This window comes from Loxodonta africana, chromosome 15 (assembly GCF_030014295.1).
Source record: "Loxodonta africana isolate mLoxAfr1 chromosome 15, mLoxAfr1.hap2, whole genome shotgun sequence".
Taxonomy (NCBI): domain Eukaryota; kingdom Metazoa; phylum Chordata; class Mammalia; order Proboscidea; family Elephantidae; genus Loxodonta; species Loxodonta africana.
Genome location: NC_087356.1, coordinates 10,169,977 through 10,192,281, shown reverse-complemented (window position 1 = coordinate 10,192,281; position 22,305 = coordinate 10,169,977). Strand labels below are relative to the sequence as shown.

General features: G+C 51.4%; 1 protein-coding gene across 1 annotated transcript; it reads right to left on the bottom strand.

Annotated features, from left to right (window-relative positions):
* Positions 1 to 14,426: 14,426 nt before the first annotated feature.
* On the bottom strand, positions 14,427 to 15,914 carry POU3F3 (POU class 3 homeobox 3). The gene has a single exon (XM_064268337.1). The coding sequence runs from the start codon at positions 15,912 to 15,914 to the stop codon at positions 14,427 to 14,429; it is 1,488 nt and encodes a 495-aa protein (XP_064124407.1).
* Between the last annotated feature and the right edge of the window lie 6,391 nt (positions 15,915 to 22,305).

The following is a 22,305-nucleotide window of genomic DNA, read 5'->3' as shown; positions in this document are numbered from 1 at the left end:
TGATGCAAAGTGTAACTGATGATATTGGTTACAACATACTTGGGGTGGCTGCAGAATTGGGGAGGGGAGGTGCGTTTTCTCCCCCATTACCCTGGTAACGCTGGACACGCAGAAAATTTTAAGGAACAAGTGTTTTAAATCTTCAGATAGGGTGAAGGATATTGGAATGGCTGGGAGGTGAGGAAGTGATGGGTGGTGCTGGCAAACCCAGGAAGCAAAGGAGAAACAGGAACTTGAGTTAAGTTTTTAAATTTCATTTTGCTCATGGGTTGAGATGGTTTTGGCCTGCCATAAGCAGAGCGACTGAAAAGAAAAGGTTCCTGAGAATAGTCTGTTGGCTTATCGGCTACTATGGCTGAGTTTATTATTCACCTGTCCTTTTTCTGACTTTCTATTGACACCCAAAGAGAAGTCCACGTTCAGTTCTGGAATGGGGGGAAGGAAGGATGGAGGGAGGAAAGGACTGAATTGCTGCTGGAATCTACAGCAGGAAGAGAGGAATGGGCAGCTTGCAAGGGCTCTGGCCAGCCACCATGAAGCAGGCTGGCTAGGCAACTGGGCACTTGGAGGGGCCTGCAGTTCATCTCAATGTTGTAGATCACCTCTGTTCGTTGCCCCATGGTTCAGCCCTTCATGCTGGCCTTTCAGAACACTGGAGGTGTTTGGAGCAATGAGCTTGCAATCTTGTTGGGAACAAGTCCCCAGCACCTCGGCTCTTGGACAGGAGCCCACAGCAGCAGCATACATCTGGTTTGATGTATTTACCCGGCTGGTATAGAAATGCCCAGGCTACATGGCAGAAACTTGAGCTGTTTGCAACAAGCACACTTCTAAGCAGCGTAAAAGTTTTGATAGTTTCAGAGCTCTGTGTGGCCCCTTCTCTTGACAGAAAGCACATAACCCGCCTCCCCAATTCTACTTTGTCAAGATTAATTGCCCTGCAGTGGGGCACCTCACACATCAGCCCAGCCAAGAAATAAATGCAGCAGGAACGGAATCCTCCATACGTAACAGGATGGAGTAGGATTATTTCAGCCACCAGAAGGGTCCAAAAACCTGACTTGAATGAAAGGAGCCTGGGGTTGTCTCACTTCAGTGGCCCCCTGGATACAGACCTCTTTTGCCTGGCCCGGGCTGTTGGTAACCTTGGTGAGACCATGAGTCCTGAAATTAAACCTAGGAATCCCCGGTGGCATAGTGGTTAAGAGCTACAGCTGCTAACCAAAAGCTCGCTTGGCAGTTCGAATCCACCAGGCGCTCCTCAGAAACCCCATGGGGCAGTTCTGCTCTGTCCTATAGGGTGACTCTGAGGCGGACTGGATTCCCCAGCAATGTGGTCTTTATAGCTCTTTAAGTGGGCCATTCATCCTCAGAGAGAGTTTAACCTATTAGCCCTGATGATCCCAAGAACCCAGAGGCACCCAACACTCCATGAAAGAAGGAGCAAGTGGCTGGGACAAGGTTCCCTGGTAACTCTTAGTCATTCAGGCTCTACCCACCACTAAGCAGGCAGAAGGGTAGCAGGAGGGTGGGGAGGCAGGACTTGGGGACAAGGCAATGAAAATCAATTGTTTCCCTTTCTTGAGTCAGGTGTGGGCAGGCCTGAAATAACGAAGGCCTGTGAGGAGGGGGAAGTGGTTGCAGCGTGGAGCTGACCCTAGGTTACTTTGGCCCTGTGGTCCTGCCTGACCGTCCTGCCAAAAGTTAGAGCTCTGCTTCTGAAAGAATGACCAGAGCTCTCCCAGATTCCCTAAGCCAGCCGAAGCAGATGGCCTGGGGGAGAACACCAGAGGCCACTTAGTCCCTCAGGCCTGTCACTCCCTCCCCTTACCTTACCCCCCCCCAAAAAAAACCCACTGCCACTGAGTCGATTCAATAGCGACCCTATAGGACAGAGTAGAACTGCCCCATAAAGTTTCCAAGGAGCACCTGGTGGATTTGAACTGCCAACCTCTTGGTTAACAGCTGTAGCACTTAACTACTATGCCACCAGGGTTTCCCCTTACCTTACAGGAGGCTTGTATTACCCAGGTCTGAGAGGACCTGCTTTCTCGGAAACCCCTGATGGGGGAATCTGTTGAGAGTTGGGAGTCAGAGGCAAGTTTTCTCAACTTACCACTTGTTGGGAAATTGACATATGAGAGAAGAGCAAAGACTCTTTAGCCCAATGGGGCCTCCGTTGCCCCTGAAAAATCTTCCCTCCTCTCCCCTCCTAGCAGACCCCAAAGACCTCTCTAGGTGGCCCCTGCACGTTGTTCCGGAGAAGGGCATTGGTTTGTCCACCACACCCATTTCTTAGCCAGAAAGAGATTTTGCAGTTTTAAACTTCTCCTTGCCAGAATCAACTGAAGTTCATCACAGTCTCTTGTCAGCAACTATAATCCCACTACTCCTCTTTTCTTCTTCTTTTTTAATTTTCTTCTTTGTGGCCTAAGGTTGCATTTTAGGAGAGTTTCTATAACGTTCATGTCACCAAGGCTCCCTGTCCCTGTCCTCACCCCATAACCATCTATGGAATTGAAGTTGGAAACCACAAAAATATATATATATATATATATATTTAATTTTCTGCTCTTCTTCCTGACTAGAATAGTTGACAAGACATAGACGCATTAAGTTGCATAGAATACAGTGGACTGATCAGCCAAAATGCATCTCATTTGCACATGTACCTAGCCAGGGCTAAGCTGCACCACTCATTGCCTCCCATCTGCCATGCTGGGGTGACTGGCTGGAATTCCGGGCAGGCCCCAAGTCAGCAGCCATTTGGGAGGCAGGAGCCCAATCCCAGACCGGGCCAATGAGGGTGGGAGAGGTAAGAGCCCTAAAGGCCTGGCCCAAGGCCCTGAGTCAGCTTTAGCAAACCGTCTGCCTGGGCAGTTCCCGGAGCTGGGAGGTCTGGCGGGCTGGATGCCGGCAGCTGGAAGCCTGAGGTCTGCACTGACTCCTTGGGACTTCCCTTGGGTTGAACTAAAGAAAGCAAACACCGTGAAATAGAGGGACAGTCACTGGCCACATTTTACACCCACTCTAACCCTTCCCCAAAGTTTCATCTTCACAGCCCACTTTCTCACGGGGGGAGGAATACCTTTGCCCTGATCGGTTCCTCCACTTGATGCTAGTCCTGAACTCCAGCTCGGACCCCAAGTCTTTCGCTTTCCGCCTTTTCTGTGCTGAGTCCCACTCCTGGGACAGCGAGTTCCAGAAACCCAGCCTCTCCCACCAACTCGGAGGTGATCTCCCACCAACCCGAGATCTGCACGGGTGGCCTTCGGAACCCAAGAGGGTGCGTTAGGGTGAAGTGAAGGGTCTTTACAGTGTTTCTGTTTTTTTCTTTTTTCCTACCAGTCACTCTGATGCGTTGATTTTTCCCACTCCGCGGGTGTTCAGAATGCCAAGGAAATCACCACCAAGGTCAATTCCTGTATACCAGCTGGAGGCCGGGGCTGCGCTGGGGCGCTAGGGCAGGCCAGGGTCCCCTTGGCGGTGCGGGGCGCAGGTAGAGGAACCAGAGAAACTGGGGTCCTCTGAGAGCCTCAGCCGGGAAGGAGTGCCCTGGGTTAACCACAGGTAAAGCGCATCTAGCCTGGGAAAGTGCGTAGGCGGAGAGCGCGCCCCCACTGCACGTCCTGGGGGCGTCCTTTCCAAAGCATCCTGCTTCCTTTCCTGTAACGGCCCTGGCGACTCTGACACCCCGCCAACTCCAGGCTCTCCTGGCTGCTCAAGCGCTCTTGCCCAGCAGGGAGGCTTGTGGAGTGCTTCAGGTCTCGCATCACCAGGCCAGATCGCAGCCTGCGACCTTCCCGAGGCTACCCAAGGGCGAGGCTTGTTGCCCAACAATTCCACTGCCACACTAGGCCTCCCAAGGAACAGCCACCAACAAGAAAGGCCCTGCGGGCCTAGGCTTAGCCACCCACCCATGCCCGCGGCAGCCTGCGAGGAGCTCAGGAGCAGAGGCTGTGAGACCGGGCAGCCAGCCCTGCTCCATTGACAGCCCAGGCATGTCCCCGGACCCTCAGGGGCTTCTACGTCCCAGGAGCTGGGTACACGCCCATAAGGTGTAGGATCCTTTCAAGATCCTGGGCTACTAGTTTTGCATGAAGTCTTTGTTACAGCTTTGTCAGCGTGCGCGCCGTCAGCAGCTCCCCCTCCCGGGCCCCTCAACTCCCCTCCTCTCAGGCAGAGGGCCTGGCGCAGGGGGTCTGAAGCAATACCCCGGGGATCAACCACCCTGCTCCAGGTCACCTCTAGAAGAAGGCCCTTTTGTCCACTGGTTAGGTACCACGATCTCCCCTTCGTGCTTGGGGCAAATAAACAGGGTTTGCGCCGCCTGCGCGTTTGGGGCGAGATTCTCACGGAAGAACGCACCGACTTTCTGAATGTGACCTCGGGCTGCTGCGGCGGCAGAGTCCTGCTCTTGGAGAATGAGTAGCTCACCCGCCCGGGGAAGGGGTGATTGGGGTTACTGAGGTGGACACGGCAGGGCTCACGGGGGTGGCATGCCAACACACGGAAAAAAAAAAAAAAAAAAAGAAGTGGGGATACTGACAGAAAGAGCCGGCTGAGGCTGACACAGCTCTGAACTAGCCTGGTCTCTTCTGGCTACCAGACAACCAGGCCCTGGTATTCCTGGGGACGTTTGCCTCCCCACCTCCCCGTTTAAGGAGACTCCTCCTTAGCTACAGGTACAGCTCCAGGCAGAATGCCTGCAAGCTGCTCAGGCACACACAAGGTGGAAGTCTGACCACTTCACACACATTATGTGTGGCTGCACAGCTCTCCACTGGCTTCCTATTTAATTTGTCTTCATTCATCGTCTCTGTGCCGTTTACCTTTGCCAACCCAGTCATTTGGAGAGAATCAGGTGTGTGCACCTCGCCCCACAGATATGTTATGTAACACTGGCACAGGCTTCCTCACGTTACCATTTTGCCTCAAATCAGCCAGAAGACTCTGGAGGGGGTGTTAGGATGATGTAAACGGAGGGGAGACTTCATTCTCTGGGGGCTTTTATTTCCCTCCTTGAAGTCCCAGTTCAAGGCTCGAGAACAAAGGGGAAGGGTAACTGATCTCCCTTTTGGTCTCTCCCCTCACATCCACCCCTTCACCTACTGGCCCTCCTCTTTAATAAATAAAGGAAAGCTGGTGGGATCAGGTACATATGTAAATAATGCTGACCTTGGCCTGCCCCTCCTCATTTAAAATTAGAAAGCCCATTTCAGGTGCTGGTTGCTCCGTGCCTTTCCTTATACTACACCTCCACTCCCCCAGCCTGCGCGCGACTTACAGCTATTTGACTAGCATCCTTTGTTAGCAACAGCCAGGACAACTATTACATAGTTTTTGGATAAGTGAAAGACATTTCTCTCAGTGTTGAAACATTTTAAAAGCCCTGTTTGGAAGAAATCTTGGAGGTGTACAAAGCAACAACAAAGTATCATTGGTAGGGTTGCCTGAGTAATTTGGAAACATTTCTTAAAAAAAAAAAAATTAAAAATAGTAGCTGTGGTCTCATTGATTGATTTTTCGCTCTTGCAACTTAAATATTCTCAAGACCAAGCATGTAAGACGTTTGTTTTCATTTTGTTAGTTTCTGGGTGATACCTATACTTTCTGATTAGACCTACTTAATTAAAACAAAATTTTACACTGCAGGAGAATTTTTCAACCTTGGAAATGTAAATAAAAAGTAGACTTACACCCCGTGAGACCCTACAGGAGCTAAATGGAATAACCAAGCTAGGCCCCACTCACACCTCTGGAGCTGCCAGGTCCTCGCTTGACATGAGGGTGGTGGGTTTTGGCACCTTTGTTTCAGTGCCGGTGCAAGGCGAGCTCTTTGAAATGAATATCTATTCTCTTCCAGTGTGCAGTGTTCCAGCCGACTAAATGGGCTCGCCTTCTGCTGAGAGTCAGTCCTGGAGGACAAAACCAGCACGTGATCTCCCAGAAAGCTCATCAGAACACTCCTCATCTTTATTTATTTATTTATTTGTTATTAAAAAGATCTTTTTGCTCTCTTGTTAATATCCGTCCCATCATTTTGTAGCTATAACAATGAAACATGGGCAGCGGTTATCACTCTTTTTGTTCTTCATAAACACGTCTAATATTTGGACCTTAAAAAGCCTTGGATACACTTCAGGTGTGTCTTGCACTTCTGATGTTTACTCACCACTCAGCCACACATGGAAGTCACACTTGATTCCTCCTTCCTCTGGACAGCTCTCTCCCAAACAATGCCCCTCTGTCAATTTGCAAGGGCAAGGGGACTCATTTAGAAAAAATTCCCCGAATTAAAAAAATAAAATAAACAGTTTCAGGTTCTTACAGTACATTACACTGGTTAGCCAGGTGATCAGGAAGTAAGCGCCTAGGTGTAACTCCTGGGAGGAAAGAGGAAAGTTGGCAGGCACATTTCTGTGGGCATTTTGAAGACTATGGAAACTAAGTAAGTTTTATGGATACAATGTAGGCATATTCCTAACCAACTCAAGTTATTTGCATTCTAGTTTTGTTCTCATATACAGGCACACACACCAACTATGGTCATATTACCAGCACATTTGCCCTGGGCAACTCTGGTGACAGCGACCACAATAACAAACTTATTTTGTGGAAAAAGAAAAAAAAAAAAAAAAAAGCTCGCCATATATTTTAAGAGGTTATTTTATACTGTTTAAAATCCTGAAAGACAGGTACTGGCCAGCATCCCTGCTCCATCTGCAAGGAATAGGTAAACTAACCATTCCTACCCCCCTACCCCCAAGCACCCAGCTACTTTTAAAAGCTAAAATTTCTGTTTCTAAAGGGAGAAGTAACGAGTTCCATTAATGAATTACATACATGGAATGTTGACTTGTCTAGGGCAATCGTATTTGTAAATAAATGGCTTCCTGCTTTTTATGTATATTTTTCTGAAAAAACTGAACTGTAATGCCTCTGAGCATGCATGTAATACAGCAAATATTTCAACTCATGGTTTAATTTCCACTCTTTTTTTTTTTTCCACTAGAAAGCAATAGGGTTGAGTCAGTTGTGGGGTCCACCATCTTTAAGCTGCTAGGTTGACTTGGGGAAGCGTCCCGTCTAAAGCTCCCACGTTTGCCAAGTGCGGAGTACAGGGGAGGGGGGTATGTTTGGCTCCCTGTAAATTTTATCGGAATCAAACCGGGAATTTTACTTTTGCCCCTGGATCTTTCTAAAGCTGACCAGAGGCTCCTACTGCAGCTTAAAAGAGCGAAGTGCGGTTTCGTTAGGCCAATGGATTGGACACAGACTTGTTCTTTTGGGATCCCTATGGTCCCCTACGATCCACACTCCCACACCGACAACCTCATTACCTCCGCACAGGGCCAGGGCCTACTATAATGAGACCGGGCATAGGCAGCCCACCTCGGCGTTTGTGGGGCGCTCGAATTTCCCATATGCGCGAGAAGCTCAGGCGTGGGCCAAGGAGGGGCGCGCCGTCTCGGCCAAGCGCCCAGCGCTACCCAGGAACTCCAAGCTCCAGCCCAGCGTGCAGGGCCTGGCAGCCTGAGATTTCCACAGGGCAGCCAGCCTCCTCTTGCCCTCCCCCAGCTCTGCAGTCCCAGCTTTCTAAACCTCGGTGCACTCCTAGACAATGCGACCTGCCTGGTCACGAGGCCATTATAATCTGCCCCTTTCTCCCTCCTCCACTCCCTCCTCCCCCGCATTCGGACAGTAGCAAAAGCTTGCAGGTTGGAACCTCATTCTGCGGTAGCGCACCCCCCCCCACGCTCCCACACCCCGCACGGCATCCTTCAGGAAGGGAAACAAAGTGCCCCCACCCAAGTCCATGATAGGCTCTGGTGCCTGTTCTGTACCACAATCTTTGAAGGGCCAGGAGGTCACGGGCCCAGCTCTGTCTTTACTTTGTCCTGAGACTTCAGGGCTGGGGACAGCAGGGGAGTGGGCTTCAGAGAGCGCCCGGGTCAGGCAGGCCCTGAACTCCAGCCCCTCTGAATTCCACGGTCGGCAGAGGGGGGAGGCGGCAGCTGAAGTCCCCCGCAGAGGAGGCTGAACCCCAGAATGGAAAATCTGCAACCGTCAAGCCAAGATCGACAGACATTTCTACCTTTACTTCCCACGAGCCTTCCAGAAAGTTATCTCCAGAACCCATTGAACCTGAGCCAACTTGAGCTTTCAGCAATTCCTCCAACCTTCAAAGGAAACTTTTCAAAGTTTCCCTTTTCTCCCCTTCCCTCTCCTCCTCGGACTTTCTCCAGCGACCCGGGCTTGTGCGATCCTCTGCCCGTTGCTGCCAAGGCCTGAATGTTTTCATCATTGTCATCACAGTAATCGTTATTATTAGGGTGGGGAAGGAGAGCAGGATCAGGCGATGTGGGACCGAGGGGGTGGTTCAGCGAGATGTTGATGAAAAGGGATATTTCAACTAGTGTTTCAAAAGGTTTCCGTTGAAATTATCAGTAACCCCAAAAGACAACTTCATTTAAAAAGAAAATACAGAATTTACTACTGCTCTTGAAAAGCCGTTATTTTTTACATCGCTTTTAGGAAGACAGATGAAGAAAACGTGGCGTGAAACTGTTCTGATCTGTAATTAAATGGCAGGGTCGGTTTGTATTCTCCTACGGTTTTTACAGAAGTTGCGGTGATCCAAAGTCGGGTTGCTGTGTCAGGGTGGCGTTTTTATTAATGAGAATACAAAAACCTTGCATATTCTTAGCCCTGCTTGAATTTAGTTGCTAAGCAACCGGTGTATGGTAATTCATCCGCGAAATTTAAATCTTTGAGAAAGGATCGTGCGTTTTGCTGAATGGTCGCCACGAGGAAAACAACTTGTGGGACCTGCAGCAGCTGCCACTGCTGGGCCGCACGGTCGGGCAGCCGGCTGGGCAGAGCAGGGCGGGCAGCTGGCGGGCGCCCGGGCAGCCCCACCGCCACAGCCACCTCTTCTCCGCACCCGGCCCTCCCTCCAGGATAGAAGCTGGCCTTCTGACGCTCGGCTCCCCGGGCTCCCCTCCACCACCATCCCTCCACCTCTCAGCATTCTCTTTTTTCCACCTGGGGCAGGACCCTACACCTGAAGAAGCGGCTGGCATCCCTAGGGTTTCCGAGGCGGGGCTAACTTCGCGCATCCCCCTCCCCTCCCACGCACCCACTTCACTCAGCGCGCACATAGACACACCAGCACACACATTATGTCGCCAGGAGAATGCCTATTGCCCTATTCCCAGACCCCTCTGAGGTCACTTCCAGAGCCGACTTTTACTTGAAAACCGGACTCATAAAGAACTGCAGCTCACAGTCTGCCAGAAGACCAGGCGGCCGGGGCTGGCATGCGGTGACATCATGGGCTCCTGCTCGCCACGCTCGCGCCCACATTTTAGGATACAGGAACAAACACGGATGTGAAGTCAGAATGAAAGAGAGAGTAATCTAATTCATAGGCCATGAGCCAGGCTAACAAAATCAAAGAATCTGATTACACAAGGATCCCTCTTGCTATCTCCGCTGCCCCCACCCCCAGCTCTTCCAGCCTCCGCACCATTTCCTTCCCAACACTGGAAAGTTCTGGAGGCAAACCCAGAGCCCACTGATTTCCTTACTGAAATCAAGATCAAGCCCACATGGGGCTCCAGCAGCGGGAGGTCACGTGGTGACCTTCAGGCGCTAGGAACAGCCGCACTGAAGAACTGACGTGACCAAGTGATCTGCAGAAAAAACTCGGGAGAGCTGGAGAGGTGGCCACCGTACTTTTTACATGCATCACTCTCAACAACAACAACAACATCTGTACTGACAGCTTATGCTGTCAGCAACAGGGCTAGGAGAAGAGGTTCTTCACTTACACCCATTTTAAGAGGATCTGACTTTTTTTTTTTTTTTTTTTTAACCTAGCACAGCTCTTTGTTCCACATCCCCTTGCTTCTGGGTCACTGATAACCTCAAACTCTTAACTTTCTTTCAACACCCATCCCCAGCAAAGATGTCTGAGCACAGCCAGGTATTAGGTTTTATCACTGACACATAGCGTCTGTTCCAATCTTTCCAGCCAGCCACGTGCATTTCATGGAAGAAGAGAATTTTTTAATTTCTATCTTCCTGCCTTGAAAAAAAACAGGTCCACCTCCTAAATAATTAATTTCAAGTCTGCATCCAGTGCCAATACTTGTTGCATCCATTTTAGTTTGATTAATTACCCTGGAACTTGGGCAAACTAAACTCCATGTGGAGAGAATGTTTCTTCCTTCAATTTAGTCCTGAAAGCTACAAGTTGTTGATGGATTTTACTCTATTTCCATACAAATTGGTGCAAACATGCCCAGCTCTTAAAATGCACTTTGTATAAATATATAAAAGTATCATTTTGGATTTAGCTTGAAGAGGTTGATCATTTATTATAAAAATAAACGAATAAATACAACAATATATTGTTGTTTCCAACAGGATAAATACTTTACAAATATATAATTTAAAAAAACAAATTTAATTGTTAAAATTATGTAAAATATTACACGTATCGATAAAACTATCAATAGTATATACTGCATTTAATATTAGAACCAATTATTCTCTGGATGTTGAAAAACCATTCATACAAAACAGATTATAAGCAGGGTAATGAGTAAACGCTGGAGGCTACAGGGAAGCAGAGGGAATCTCTAAGATCAATAATGAACAATTCTGTTTTGGAACAAAGAAGTAGTCCTTGGCTAAGTACTGGGAGTAAAAAAAAAAAAAAAAAAAGGGCAGAGCAACAACAGCAAAGTGACTATTTTAAATACACCTTGAATGATTTTCCGCAGGAACTTGCCAGGAGGGGATGGCTGGGTGAATGAGGGTTGGACAACTGGGACTAGAGTTACAGGAGAATGTAAACTATAAGTGGGCCTAGCCTGGGACTGCCAGACTGATGGAACAGAACTTTGTCACTTTCCTTTGGGTTGGAAGGGGAGGAGGGGGGTGGATTGAAATGGAGGAAACAAATGGACACTTTACGAAGCACAAGACACTTGCGCTGCAAAAGAACACAATGACCAAATTCATTAAGAAGATCTGGTGATATATAACAATATTTTCATTATTTACATGTGTAACAATATAAGCCTTAGCACAAAACCTCTCGGTTGTATCTGCCCTCTTTTGTTTTTCAACCACGAATATTTCGTAAATACATTCAAAGGGTTGATTTTGTTTTTGTTTTTAAATGGAGTGCAAGCATCAGCTCACTTTATAAAACGCAAAATAATGAAACAAAGTGGGTATGCTTTCCCAGCTTCTCCAATCAAAAGTTACTCTGCTTTCCCCAAATCAGGGCTTCTTCCAAAGTAATCAGCAAAGGTTGCTTTTTAATAGAAAACAGTGTGAAATCTAATGTTAGCTCTTTTGTAGTCAGCCAAATCAAGTAAGCAAATACCTCCAAACATTTTAAATAGGCCCATTCCCTCTCTAATCAACCAACCACCACCACTCTGGGAGGAAAAACTGGAATCCATCTCACGTGCCAGTAGTATCCACCACAGGAAAACAACCCCACCCAATCCTCAGCTTTCCAATGAGACCTTCTTTGCTTGCCCCTGTAGACCCTCAAAAACTGAACTTTGTCCCCTCTTCCCACTCTAGGTTATAAATTCACTGGGCAGAGCAATTACAATGGCAAGAGAAATAGGAAACAAGGATGCAAGAAAATTGTGGTTTCTCGTCTTCTTTTTTCCCCCCTTCGTTCTGTTTAATAAATATGGCCTTTTTCAGATTTCACAAATCAAAATGATTGTGATTTTTAGTACAATTTGGTGGTTAAAATAATGCAACCGAATACACGGCCATCTGGCTGGGCTTGATTTATGAAAGTGACATAGAGCCTGTCTGGAAGAAATAACTGTCCCTCGTTTCTCTCATAGTTTTCCAGGTTTTAAAACCCCTGCATGGATATCATAGGGAGAGGGAGTGATGACGAGGAAGAAGGCAAACTGTGAGGGCCAGCAAGTGAGCTTAAGGGAAAATTAGTCTATAAAATCATTGCTTTATCATCCCCAAATACTTTTTTTCTTTTTAAGCACAATACTGAGGGACTCGGCTAGGCAGAGCCTTTTACGTCTTTAGTACTTACAACCGGAGACATTAGGCTTTCATTTTCCCACGTTGTAAATATTGATACATTAACTTGATAAATGTGACCACTCTGGCGAGTGTAGCTAAAGAGTGATCTAAAAAGCTAAAACCCCCAGCACTGGTAAAGAAGACATCTAATCATTACTGGGGAAAGACTGTAACATAGAAATGTAGAACCCTAAGTCTGAGCTGGTAATCACACGGAAGGTAACACAGTGTGGACCACAGTCAGGGTCTTAAAAGTATATGCTTTCATTACAGGAAAGAAAAAAAAACTTAATAATTTAAATTTAATTACATACTTATTAACGGGAAAAAAATTGATATCAAAATATTTTATAGATTTGAAAACTATCCTTCACAATTCTGTCTTCAGAGAAAAAAGAATGAGACATAGCAATATCGTGGAGGGGGGAGAGGCTAAACTTTGGGACGGGGTGCTGAGCTGTATTACCCAGTGGTCACCTTATTTCTGGTGGTGTAGTTCAGTCTTCTGGTAAGGAACACAGGTATCTCCTACCCATTCAAAACACCCACAAAAATTAAGGGAGAGAAAAATAGTGTGAGAGTTACGGATTAACAAGGAGTGGCCACTACGTTAAAATACTAGCAGTTTCTGTGATAGCTGTCCTTTTCTGGAGACGTCCAAATACACCTTCAGTGGAGCAGGCTCTACTTCCTCGATGCTATCGTTTAGGGATTTGCATCAGTAAAAAAAAATATTTTCTAAAGGACTCTTTCTTCCCACTCAGTGTGTACGCATCAGACACAGACTATTTCATTCTAACAAATTTATTTTCTCGATCAGCTCTTACGGAATCACTACTCAAATTAAATTACAATCAAATGATCACATCAAAAGATACCCTTATTACCTAACAACTGTCCATATTTTCATTTCATTTTGATTTGTGCTCGTCTGAAAAAAACACGTAATACAAGATCTGGGGAAAAATAAATTACCGTTTTGCAGCAGTTCATAAGTATTCTGAATAAAATATTAAAAGAAGTCATTTAATGAAAATATAAAGCAAATATTTTTAGATCAACAACGGATCTAACAATTCTCTATTGCCGTCTTTTGAAAAGTCTGTTTATTAAAACCTACCAAAAACACTGCTTGGAAATGGCAGTATTATATCATCACATCCACAGCACCCTTTCAATCAAAGTTGGCAACGGATTGAGGAGAGAAGGTCAGAGAAGTGCAGCGGCAGGTGCTCAGTCTTTCTAAATCCCTTTATCTGAGTCAGCCCAGAAATAAAAAATAAAAAATATTAATAAAAAAAATATTAGCGGTGGAATTTTTAAGCATAGTCCATCCCAAGTGGCAGTCGTCAAAACCAGGGTTTGATGACCGGGACTCACTCGGCGGCCCTGCTGGCTGTGCCCTCGCTTCGCGCCTAGTCCGCCCAAGGGCCTCTCGCCACTCTTCGATGGACGCTCTGTTCCCCCTCCCCTATCCCTCTGCTCTTTAGGGAAGGTTTGATTTCCAAGGTTACTTTGAGAAGACTTATTCCTTTTCCTTTTGGCTTTGCTATTCAGTCTGTTAATTTCAGAAGCTGTGAATTTTTTTTTTCGGGAGACTTTTTTTCCCCCCTCCTTTCCATTTCACAGTCGATTTCTGCTTGTCCCCAAATGACTTTAATATCGACAAGAAAAACAGGGTCCTGGAGCACAGCGAATCATTTCCTGATCAAACCCGGTGCCTCTGTTTTCTTTCCAGGTCGCTTCTAGGAAAGAAAGTTTCCGTCAATCACTTTAGACAGGCTTCGGAGGGAGGGAGTGGAAGGGAGGAGAGGACGAAGCAGGTGCTGTCCACCAAGCCGAGGAGGACATCTCAAGGTGGGAAAACCTCAGGAGCGCAGTTTTGGGGCGTTACGCCATCTTCACCTTTCTTTAAAACCAAAACCAAAAAACGAAACACCACCACAGTATAAAAGAGATCTCCTGATCGCCCCCTTCTCCTCTTCCGATTTTAGTCTCTTGTTGTATATATTTATATATATAAAAACAGTTCAGATATTTATTATGCTTTTTTTTTTTTTTTGCCCCCTTCCCTTCCTTGGATTGCAAAAAAAAAAAAAAAAAAAAAAAAAAAAGGTCTCCTTGGTCCGTCTCTCTCTTGCTTTTTTCCTCCAAGGTTGGGCCTGCCTGTCTTTGGGCGGAAAGGAGGGCGGCGGACCGGGGCCCGGCACGGTGGCAGCCCCGGTCAGTGGTCTGTGCGGCGACGGCGGCGGCGATGGAGGCGGTGGCGGTGGCGGTGCTGACGGCAGCTGCGGAGGCAGTGGCGGCGGCGGCCCTCGTTCTCTCTGCGCCCCTCGCCTTCACTGCACGCTCGTCTGCAGCCCGTGGTGGGGCGGCGGCGTGTCGGCGCTCACGGTGCCGACCTGCGAATAGACATCGTCGGGCGTCTGCTGCTGGATCCCGGGGGGCGTCATGCGCTTTTCCTTTTGTCGTCGGTTGCAGAACCAGACCCGCACCACCTCCTTCTCGAGCTGCAGGCTGTCGGCCAGGTTGGTGATCTCCTGCGCCGAGGGCTTGGGGCACTTGAGGAAATGGCTCTCGAGCGCGCCCTTGACGCTCACCTCGATGGAGGTCCGCTTCTTGCGCTTGCGGCCCTGCGCCGCGATCTTGTCGATGCTCGTGGGGCTGCCGGTGCTCGAGTCCGCCTCTTCCAGCCACTTGTTCAGCAGCGGCTTGAGCTTGCACATGTTCTTGAAGCTCAGCTGCAAGGCCTCGAAGCGGCAGATGGTGGTCTGCGAGAACACGTTGCCGTACAGCGTGCCCAGCGCCAGCCCCACGTCGGCCTGCGTGAAGCCCAGCTTGATGCGCCGCTGCTTGAACTGCTTGGCGAACTGCTCCAGATCGTCCGAGGTCGGCGTGTCCTCGTCCGAGTGCGGGTCGTGGCTGTTGAGTCCGGGCCCGGCCCCGCCGCCGCCGCCGCCGTGGTGCGGGGGCCCCTGCGCGTGGTGCGGATGCGGCGGGTGCGGGTGCGCGTGGTGGTGGTGGTGGTGGTGGTGCTCGGCCAGTTCGGGCGTGTCCCCGCGCACCAGCCCGGGGTGCACCAGGCTCTGGCCGCCGCCGCCCGCGCCGCCGCCGCCGCCGGGGCCCGGGGGCGCGCTCAGCATGCCGTTCACCGTGAAGCCCCCGGGCTGAGAGTAGAGCAGGCTCTGCGGCGGCGGCTGCTGGCCCCCGGCCATGGACGGGAGGTGCGCGGCGGCGGCGGCGGCAGCGGCGGCGGCGGCGGCAGCGGCGGCGGCTCCCCAGCCTCCGGGGTGGCCCTGGTGCGGGGGCGGCGGCGGGGGCCCGAGGTGCGGCGGCCCGCGGTGGTGCAGCGCGGTGCCCGCGTGCAGGTCGTCGCGCCCGGCGCTGCCCTTCACGTCGGGGCCCTGCGGGGGCGGCGGCGGCGGCTGCGGCTGCTGCTGGGGGCTGCCGGCCATGCCCACGGAGCTGCCCGACCACGGCGAGCTCGCCTCTACGGCGGCGGCGGCGGCAGCGGCGGCGGCGGCGGCGGCGTGGGGCAGGGCGGTGACCCACTGGTGCGCGTGGCTCAGCATATGGCCGCCGTTGCTGGCGGCCATGGCCCCCTGCATGAAGTCGCTCTGGACCATCTTGACGGAGGACGGGTCCCCCCGGTAGGCGCCCGAGGTCACGGCGGCGCTGCCCGGCTGCATGCCGCCGCCACCGCCCCCCGTGCCGCCGCCGCCGCCGCCCCCGCCGCCGCCGGCCGCCGCCGCGTCCGAGTGCACGATGGAGCCGGCCGCCAGCAGGCTGTTCCCCGGCAGGTAGGGGTTAGAAGCCGCCGTGGCCATGCCGCTCCGCTCCCGCCACCCCACCGCCGCCACCACCGCCGCCGCCGCAGCAGCAGCCGCGGCCGCCGCCGCCGCCGCCGCCGCCGCCGCGCCCCCCCGCCTCCCTCCGCCTCCTCCTCCCCCGCCCCGGGCCCCCGCCGGCCCCGCCGCCTTCTCCGCCTCCGCCTCCGCCTCCTCCGCCCCCGCCGCCGCCGCCGCCGCCGCGGCCCCCGGCTGCAGCTGCAAGGCCGCTCGGCAGGGTGCGGGGGTCGCCGCCCGGCCCGGGTCAGCAGGAGCAGCAGCAGCAGCAGGAGCAGCAGCAGCAGCAGCGCTCTGGGGAGGGGGGCTCGCGGCGCGGGGCGCCCTCCGTGGCCGCCCCCTTCAGGGTGGGTCGTGGCTCCCCCCCAGCCCCGGCGCGCTCGGCTGGCTCCAGCGGGACTGGCCGGGCGCGGAGGGGGCCTCGGCGGGATCCCCTCTTCCTCCGCGCGCTCTCGCTCCGGCTCCTCCTTCCTGTCCAGCGGGCGAGCGTGGACTCTGGCCCGGGCGCGGGGGGCTCAGTTCACCTGTTAAGGAGGTTTCACAGGAGACAACAAAGAAAGAAGGCTGTGTGCTTCCTGAGGCCAGTGACGTGCGCTCGGCCGCCGGCCCCGCTCCTTCCTCGGCCGCTCGCCTAGCTCCTCAGGAACACATTTCACTCGCTTTTCCCTTCGAGTAGTAAAACTTTTTCCTTCCTTGAAGGCGTGGTGATGCTGGCTGCCGGCGTGTGCGGAGCGCGGAGGCTGGCTCCCGGTCTCCCCCTCTGGTCCTCGGGTTTCAAGTTTTGCTCTGTCCTAGGAAAACTTCTGGCGAGGATGCATGTCTCTGAAGTTGCTATTGCCGGAGCTCTTGGTTGCCTCTGAAACAAGAGTCCTTTTTCATTCTCCTCGCAACAGTCACAGTCTGATGCGACATCTTTCCTTTTGGGCAGAAATTAGGAAACAAATATAACAAGGAAAAAACTGAACAGGAAAAAAAAAATGAGGCTGAAGTGCTCTGTTACCTTGTTGCTGACGGTTGGGTTTGGTGTTTTATTTTTTTCCCAGCAGTTGTCTGGAGGAGGAGGAAGAGGAGGGCATTGGTGGAGGTGGAGGTGTGTGTGTGCATATAGGGGGTCCTTGGTACACAGTCACGTCCAGCGGACAAGTTGCACGGCTGGTGGGGCGCGCTGACGCTGGCGGTGCAGGCGCCGGCCGTGCTGGAGCCGGGTTGCCGCGGGGCTCAGCTCGGCGCCCTCTTTCGCGCTCGCTCGCCTGCTCGCTCTCCCTCTCGCACTTTCTCTCTCCCTCCCTCTTCCTCTCTCCCTCTCTTTCTCCCTCGCTCGCCCGCTCGCTCTCCGATCTGACAGTTCGCTCTCTGTCCCTCCCTCTCCGAGCGGGGACTGTCGAATGTTTACCCTCCGCCGAGAGCGCGCACCCACCACCACACTTTCCCAAATACAAGGAAGTCGAGCGCCAGGGCCCCCGCCGATTGGCTACCCGCTGCGTGATTGGCAGGCCCGGAATGACTGGTTCAGGACGTGCGGCCCCCCTTCCGGCCGTTCCGATTGGTTGCTTTTTAATTTAGGCAAAGCGTCGTCGAAGCTGGAAATCTGTCGTCCCCCGGCCCCCCCCTCCCGGCGCTTTCCCCTCCTTCCCTCCCTCCCCCCCGCCCCTCCGCCACATCTTAACTCTTCGTGTCCGGCCGGGACGTCGGCGCTCCCTCGGCGGCTCCCGGCGCTCGCAGCGGGTCTGGGAGGGGGGCAGGAAGGGGCGAGAAAGTCGAGGGAGGGCCGAGAGCAGGGGAGGGGGAAAGGATCGGGGAGAGGCTGGAGGAGGGGGGAACCGGGACCGAATCGCCGCCGGCCCGCCCGGCCGCCTCGGCGCTCGGCTGCCCCTCCCCCGCCAGGCCGGCGCTGGGTAAAGCGCGCGGCCGGGCTGCGCCATTCACGCTAATACCTACAGACAGAGGTGTCCCCAGTGGTTTCAAAGTTTCCTCTTCCCTTCGCCAGCCGGCCCTCGTCTCCGTGTGGGCGAGGGTGGTGGGAATGGGCGGCTGGCAGCGACTAAAGCTCGGGGGGCGGCCGCGCTCCTTGGAAATCCGCCACCGCAACTTCGCGCAGTGGCTTCGCGCCGGCGGCAGCCCCCTTTGTTTAAGTTCTCGGATGCCATCATCGGGGAAACCTGCAGCCCCGGAGCTGCGCGGTGGCCGCGCGTGCGAGACGGACCGCTCCCCGCTCCCCGCCGCCGCCGGCTCTCTCCTCCAGCGCGCCCTCCCTCCCTCGCCCGCCCCCCTCCCGGCTCCCCTGGGATTTCTGCAAGTACCGTGCGTGCCCCGGCGAGTTTGGAGGGTGCCGGTCCGCGGAGCCTCACCACACCCTGTGTTTGAAAAGCAGTCAGCTCGACCTTTCCCGGTAGATACATTGTAAGTGTATTCGACCCAAACGGCTTGAGCAATTCCCGTTCCAGCAGGGACCGGGCCCAAAGACGGCCATCCGCTAGCCGCGCCCTCCACGGCTCCACCGCTGACATTGTGTGTGTGTGTGTATTGTGTGTGTGCACATTTACGTTTCCCTGTGGTTCTTAGTGGTGGGGTTTTGCTTGCTTGCTATTCTTAGGCACGGCGGTGCTTTTTTTCTTTCTTTTCTGCCTCCTCTGGCTTTGCGTGGTGGTTGGGGCTGGCGGCGACACACGCTTTCTTAGCCCCAGCCCAGCTGAAAGAGTTAAGGGGGACGGGAGGGGGAGTGCTTCGGGTAGGCGGCGGGGGGAGGGGGGGCGGACGCGGCCAAGCGGAAACGCTGCACAGAGGAGCCTCAGCGAACCAAGGAAAAAGAGAAAGTGGCAAGGAAAACAAGGGCAAATTGAACCCTCCTCGGGGATTTCCAGTGAGCTAACCTAACTCGGACATTCAATAAATACATCGCTCCTAATGAGTGTGCGTGCGCGGGCACCCCGCACCCCGAGCTGCGGGTGCGCTCCTTCAGCGCCCGCCGCCCCCAGCCTTTGCTGGCAGCGGGTGCTCCCGAGCCCCAGCGGCGCTCGCGGTCCCACGGTGCCCTGTACGTAGTTTGCCGAGCCGCTGGTGGGTTCCGATTAAAATGTGAACGGGCCTGCCCTTCTCTCCGGGTGAATAATTCTTCTGTCGAGCGCAGTTGGGTGAACCCAGTTAAATCCTGAGCTCTGCAACCCAGCCGCAGCTACGCAGCCTGCGCGTGATCTCCAGATTAACAGGAGACGCGTAAAATTGATGTAGGATTTTATCCAGCTCCTGCTTGCCGGGTGAAAGATAACCACCCTAGGTAGGTTTCAGCCAAGCCATTATTGCTTAGGTGTAGATCTGAAAGGCAATGGTAACCAAACCCAAAACAGAAAGGATTTCTTTCCCCGAGTCCCCCAAAGGATCCTTTTTATATTTATGTATGCGTGTATGTATATATATATGTATATATATATATATAAGATGGAACACAGATTTCATTGAATAAATCTGAGATCTCCAGGTGCAGACGTTCGAATAGTCGGTGCCAGCACCCCGTGTTTTCCTTTCCTGCCGATTTTGCTTGGATCCGGCTCAAAAACCGAGAGAGTCTCGTGGTTTTGTTTACACTGAATGGGGAGGATAGGAACAGAGCCACGGGGCCGCCTTTCATTAATATACAGTGAGGATTTTGTCTAAATTACTGCTATGAATTTCACAGTACACGCTTTCAAAAGCAGTCTCAGGTGGCCTGATGAAACGTGATAGCGCCTCTGCAAGCAGATCGACTTTCTTCCTTTCTTTTCAAGGAGGGTGTGTGCGCGCCTCTGGGAAGCCCCCCAAAACGCTGTGCTCCTCGATAACAGAAATACACTTCTGTTCCGAGTTCTGTCCCCTTCGCCTCCTTCCTCTACTTAGTTTCCTAGACGCGCCCCAGCCTCCCCCACCAGCCCCACCCCATCCGCCCCCTCCCTTTGCGGAGTGTGATTGTTTTGTCTGGAAAAAAAAAAATCCAAAGTCTGTAACAAGGGGAGAACAGTTAGTGCTGATTTTCATTTGCATACATTTTCATATATTTTGGTGAAAATAATAGACGAGGAGAAAGCTGGGCTTAGAGGAGCCAGTGTAAAGGGAAGGCTAAGGATGGTCGCTTCTGGGGAGTTGAGAATATGCCTTCCCCCACCCCCCCCCAGTCACCTATTTAAAACCAAAAATAAAACATCTTCTTTTATTTTAAAACCTAACCCTGGAAGTTTGCTGGGTAAGTGTTTTTCATTTTCTTTCCCTGCTTTCTCGGCTTCTCCCCCTCCTTTCTGGTGTATTTACTCGTGTTCTTGTAGGTTTGGGAGACTATTTTCTTTGCTGGGGACAAGAGAGGGTTCACAGAGCCACTGTTTGAAGGAAAGAAAGGAAAGTGTGTGTGTGGGTGGGGGGGGAGGAGTAGTGAAAAAAAAAAAAAAGAAAACAAACCGAACTCTGGTAAAATATTACGTCAAAAGATGGACTCTTCCAAAGCGTACATAGCAAAGCAATTCTTTGGTGGTGGCACTTTACTTTTGGGAGGGGGCGTCGGGGAAGTGCTGTTAATTTTCATTGTTGATTGTGAGGAAAAAACAAACAGAAAAAAGAAAGATGCAGTTGTAAAGGTCGAAGGATTATAAATGTTTCTTGTTTTGGTTTTTTTTTTTTTCCAGAGAATAAGCAGTAGAGGTAGAGAAACTCCTTCCTGTGGCCAGTGGTAATGTGGTGAAGTGTGTGTGCTTGCCTGGGGTTGGGGTGGGGGACTTCTGCTGGGAGCAGGAGGATGGAGTGAGGAGGGGGGCCTTGGCAAGAAGAGGGCTGAGAGGTGGGGAAGGAGGAAGCCAGGGAGGAAGAAGAAGCAGGAAGTCAGCACACCCCTGGTTAATGCAGTGTCTGGGGAGCAGACGGTTAGTCACAGCCTCCCCGCTCCGCAGTGAAAGTCCATCAGAAAGAGGGTGATCAATCAAAACTAACCAGAACATCCCTACATCTTATTCTCAAAGGGGCTTTAGCATCACAAACTAGATTTTTCTCTTTTTGACAGCTGCCTTGGCCCCCTTGCCATTGTCCCTGGATTTTGTAAAATTGGAGGGTGCAGTTACTTGCTCCAAACCAAACCCACTGCCATTGAATCAGATACATAGTGATCCTATAGGACAGGGTAGAACTGCCCCATAGGGTGTCCAAGGCTGTAAATCTTCACGGAAGCAGACTGCCACATCTTCCTCCCCGCCCCCCCCCCCAGGCTGGTGGGTTCGAACTGCTACCTTTTGGTTAGTAGCCGAGTGCTTTAACCACTGGGCCACTAGGGCTCCTTAATTACTTGCTAGTGCAGTTAATTAAATAACTACGGCTGGAGAAAATAGCTAAGCCAAGTCCAGGAGAGGATTTTTAAAGCTTCTTGGTTTTGTTCTTTTAAAGGAGCAGCGCCTGGGGTGATTGCGGGGGGAGGGGGGGTCAAATGGCTGAAATTTTACTGCACTTTTGTACTCAGAATACCTTGCAATTTAGAATTGGTAGTTTCTTTGGAAACAGTTGATGCCAAATCAATGAAATGGTTTGTAAGGAGGGAGGAAGAGGTTTCAGTTGGGGAGGGGGCAAGAATCGCTAGTTTTCCACTCCTTGTTTACGTGCTTGGCAGCGTCGCTTTTGACTGGGGTTAACTCTGTGTGCTCCATTGGACCAGATGCCATATAGAGCTGCTCCCTGAAGATCATTTGTTTCCTTGATGGGGAACATTTCTGAGCAGAGCATATTGGTTGCCATAGAGAAAGAAATAAAAGAAAGAACACTAGTCACATTAAGCTATATGTTTGTGCACTGGGCTTTAGATAAAAGGACCTTGGTTCAGCCAAAGAGAAGGAGCCAAACTAGAGGTTTCTAGTGCCACTAAAACTAGCTTTATTTTGTTTTGGACTTTTACAGTTGAAACATATAAGCTAATTTTATTGGTTGTTGTTAATTTTATATGACACGGTTTACTGAACAAAATAAACTTTGAAGTGCTCAGGAGTAGCACCACTGACTTGTCAGCAGGGGGCGCACTGACTCATCTTAGCGGGTGCCGAGTAAAATGTAGCTGTTTCGAAAGCAAATTTGCTCATCTAAACTTGCCAAAGGAACAAACACCCCTACCTTTCTATGCATATTCACAATGTGGAGTGAATACATTGCAAAATAAAGGGTTTTTAAAATATCAGGACGTTGACCTCCTCATCCCCCACCCATCTAAGTCTGTGAAGCAGCCCAGAAAGAAATACAGTTGGAAAAGTGTTCGTCCACTTCGGTCAATGAAGTATGTGTAGGGCTGGAAAATAGAATCGGGCTGTGAGAATAACATTTTCAAAATTATTATTAAGGGTATGTAATAGGCTAATTAAGAAGCTGTCTTTCAGGTTGT

Bases quoted from the DNA above. Each gene is read 5' to 3' on its own strand.
- POU3F3 (XM_064268337.1), bottom strand. From the start codon at position 15,914: ATGGCCACGGCGGCTTCTAACCCCTACCTGCCGGGGAACAGCCTGCTG.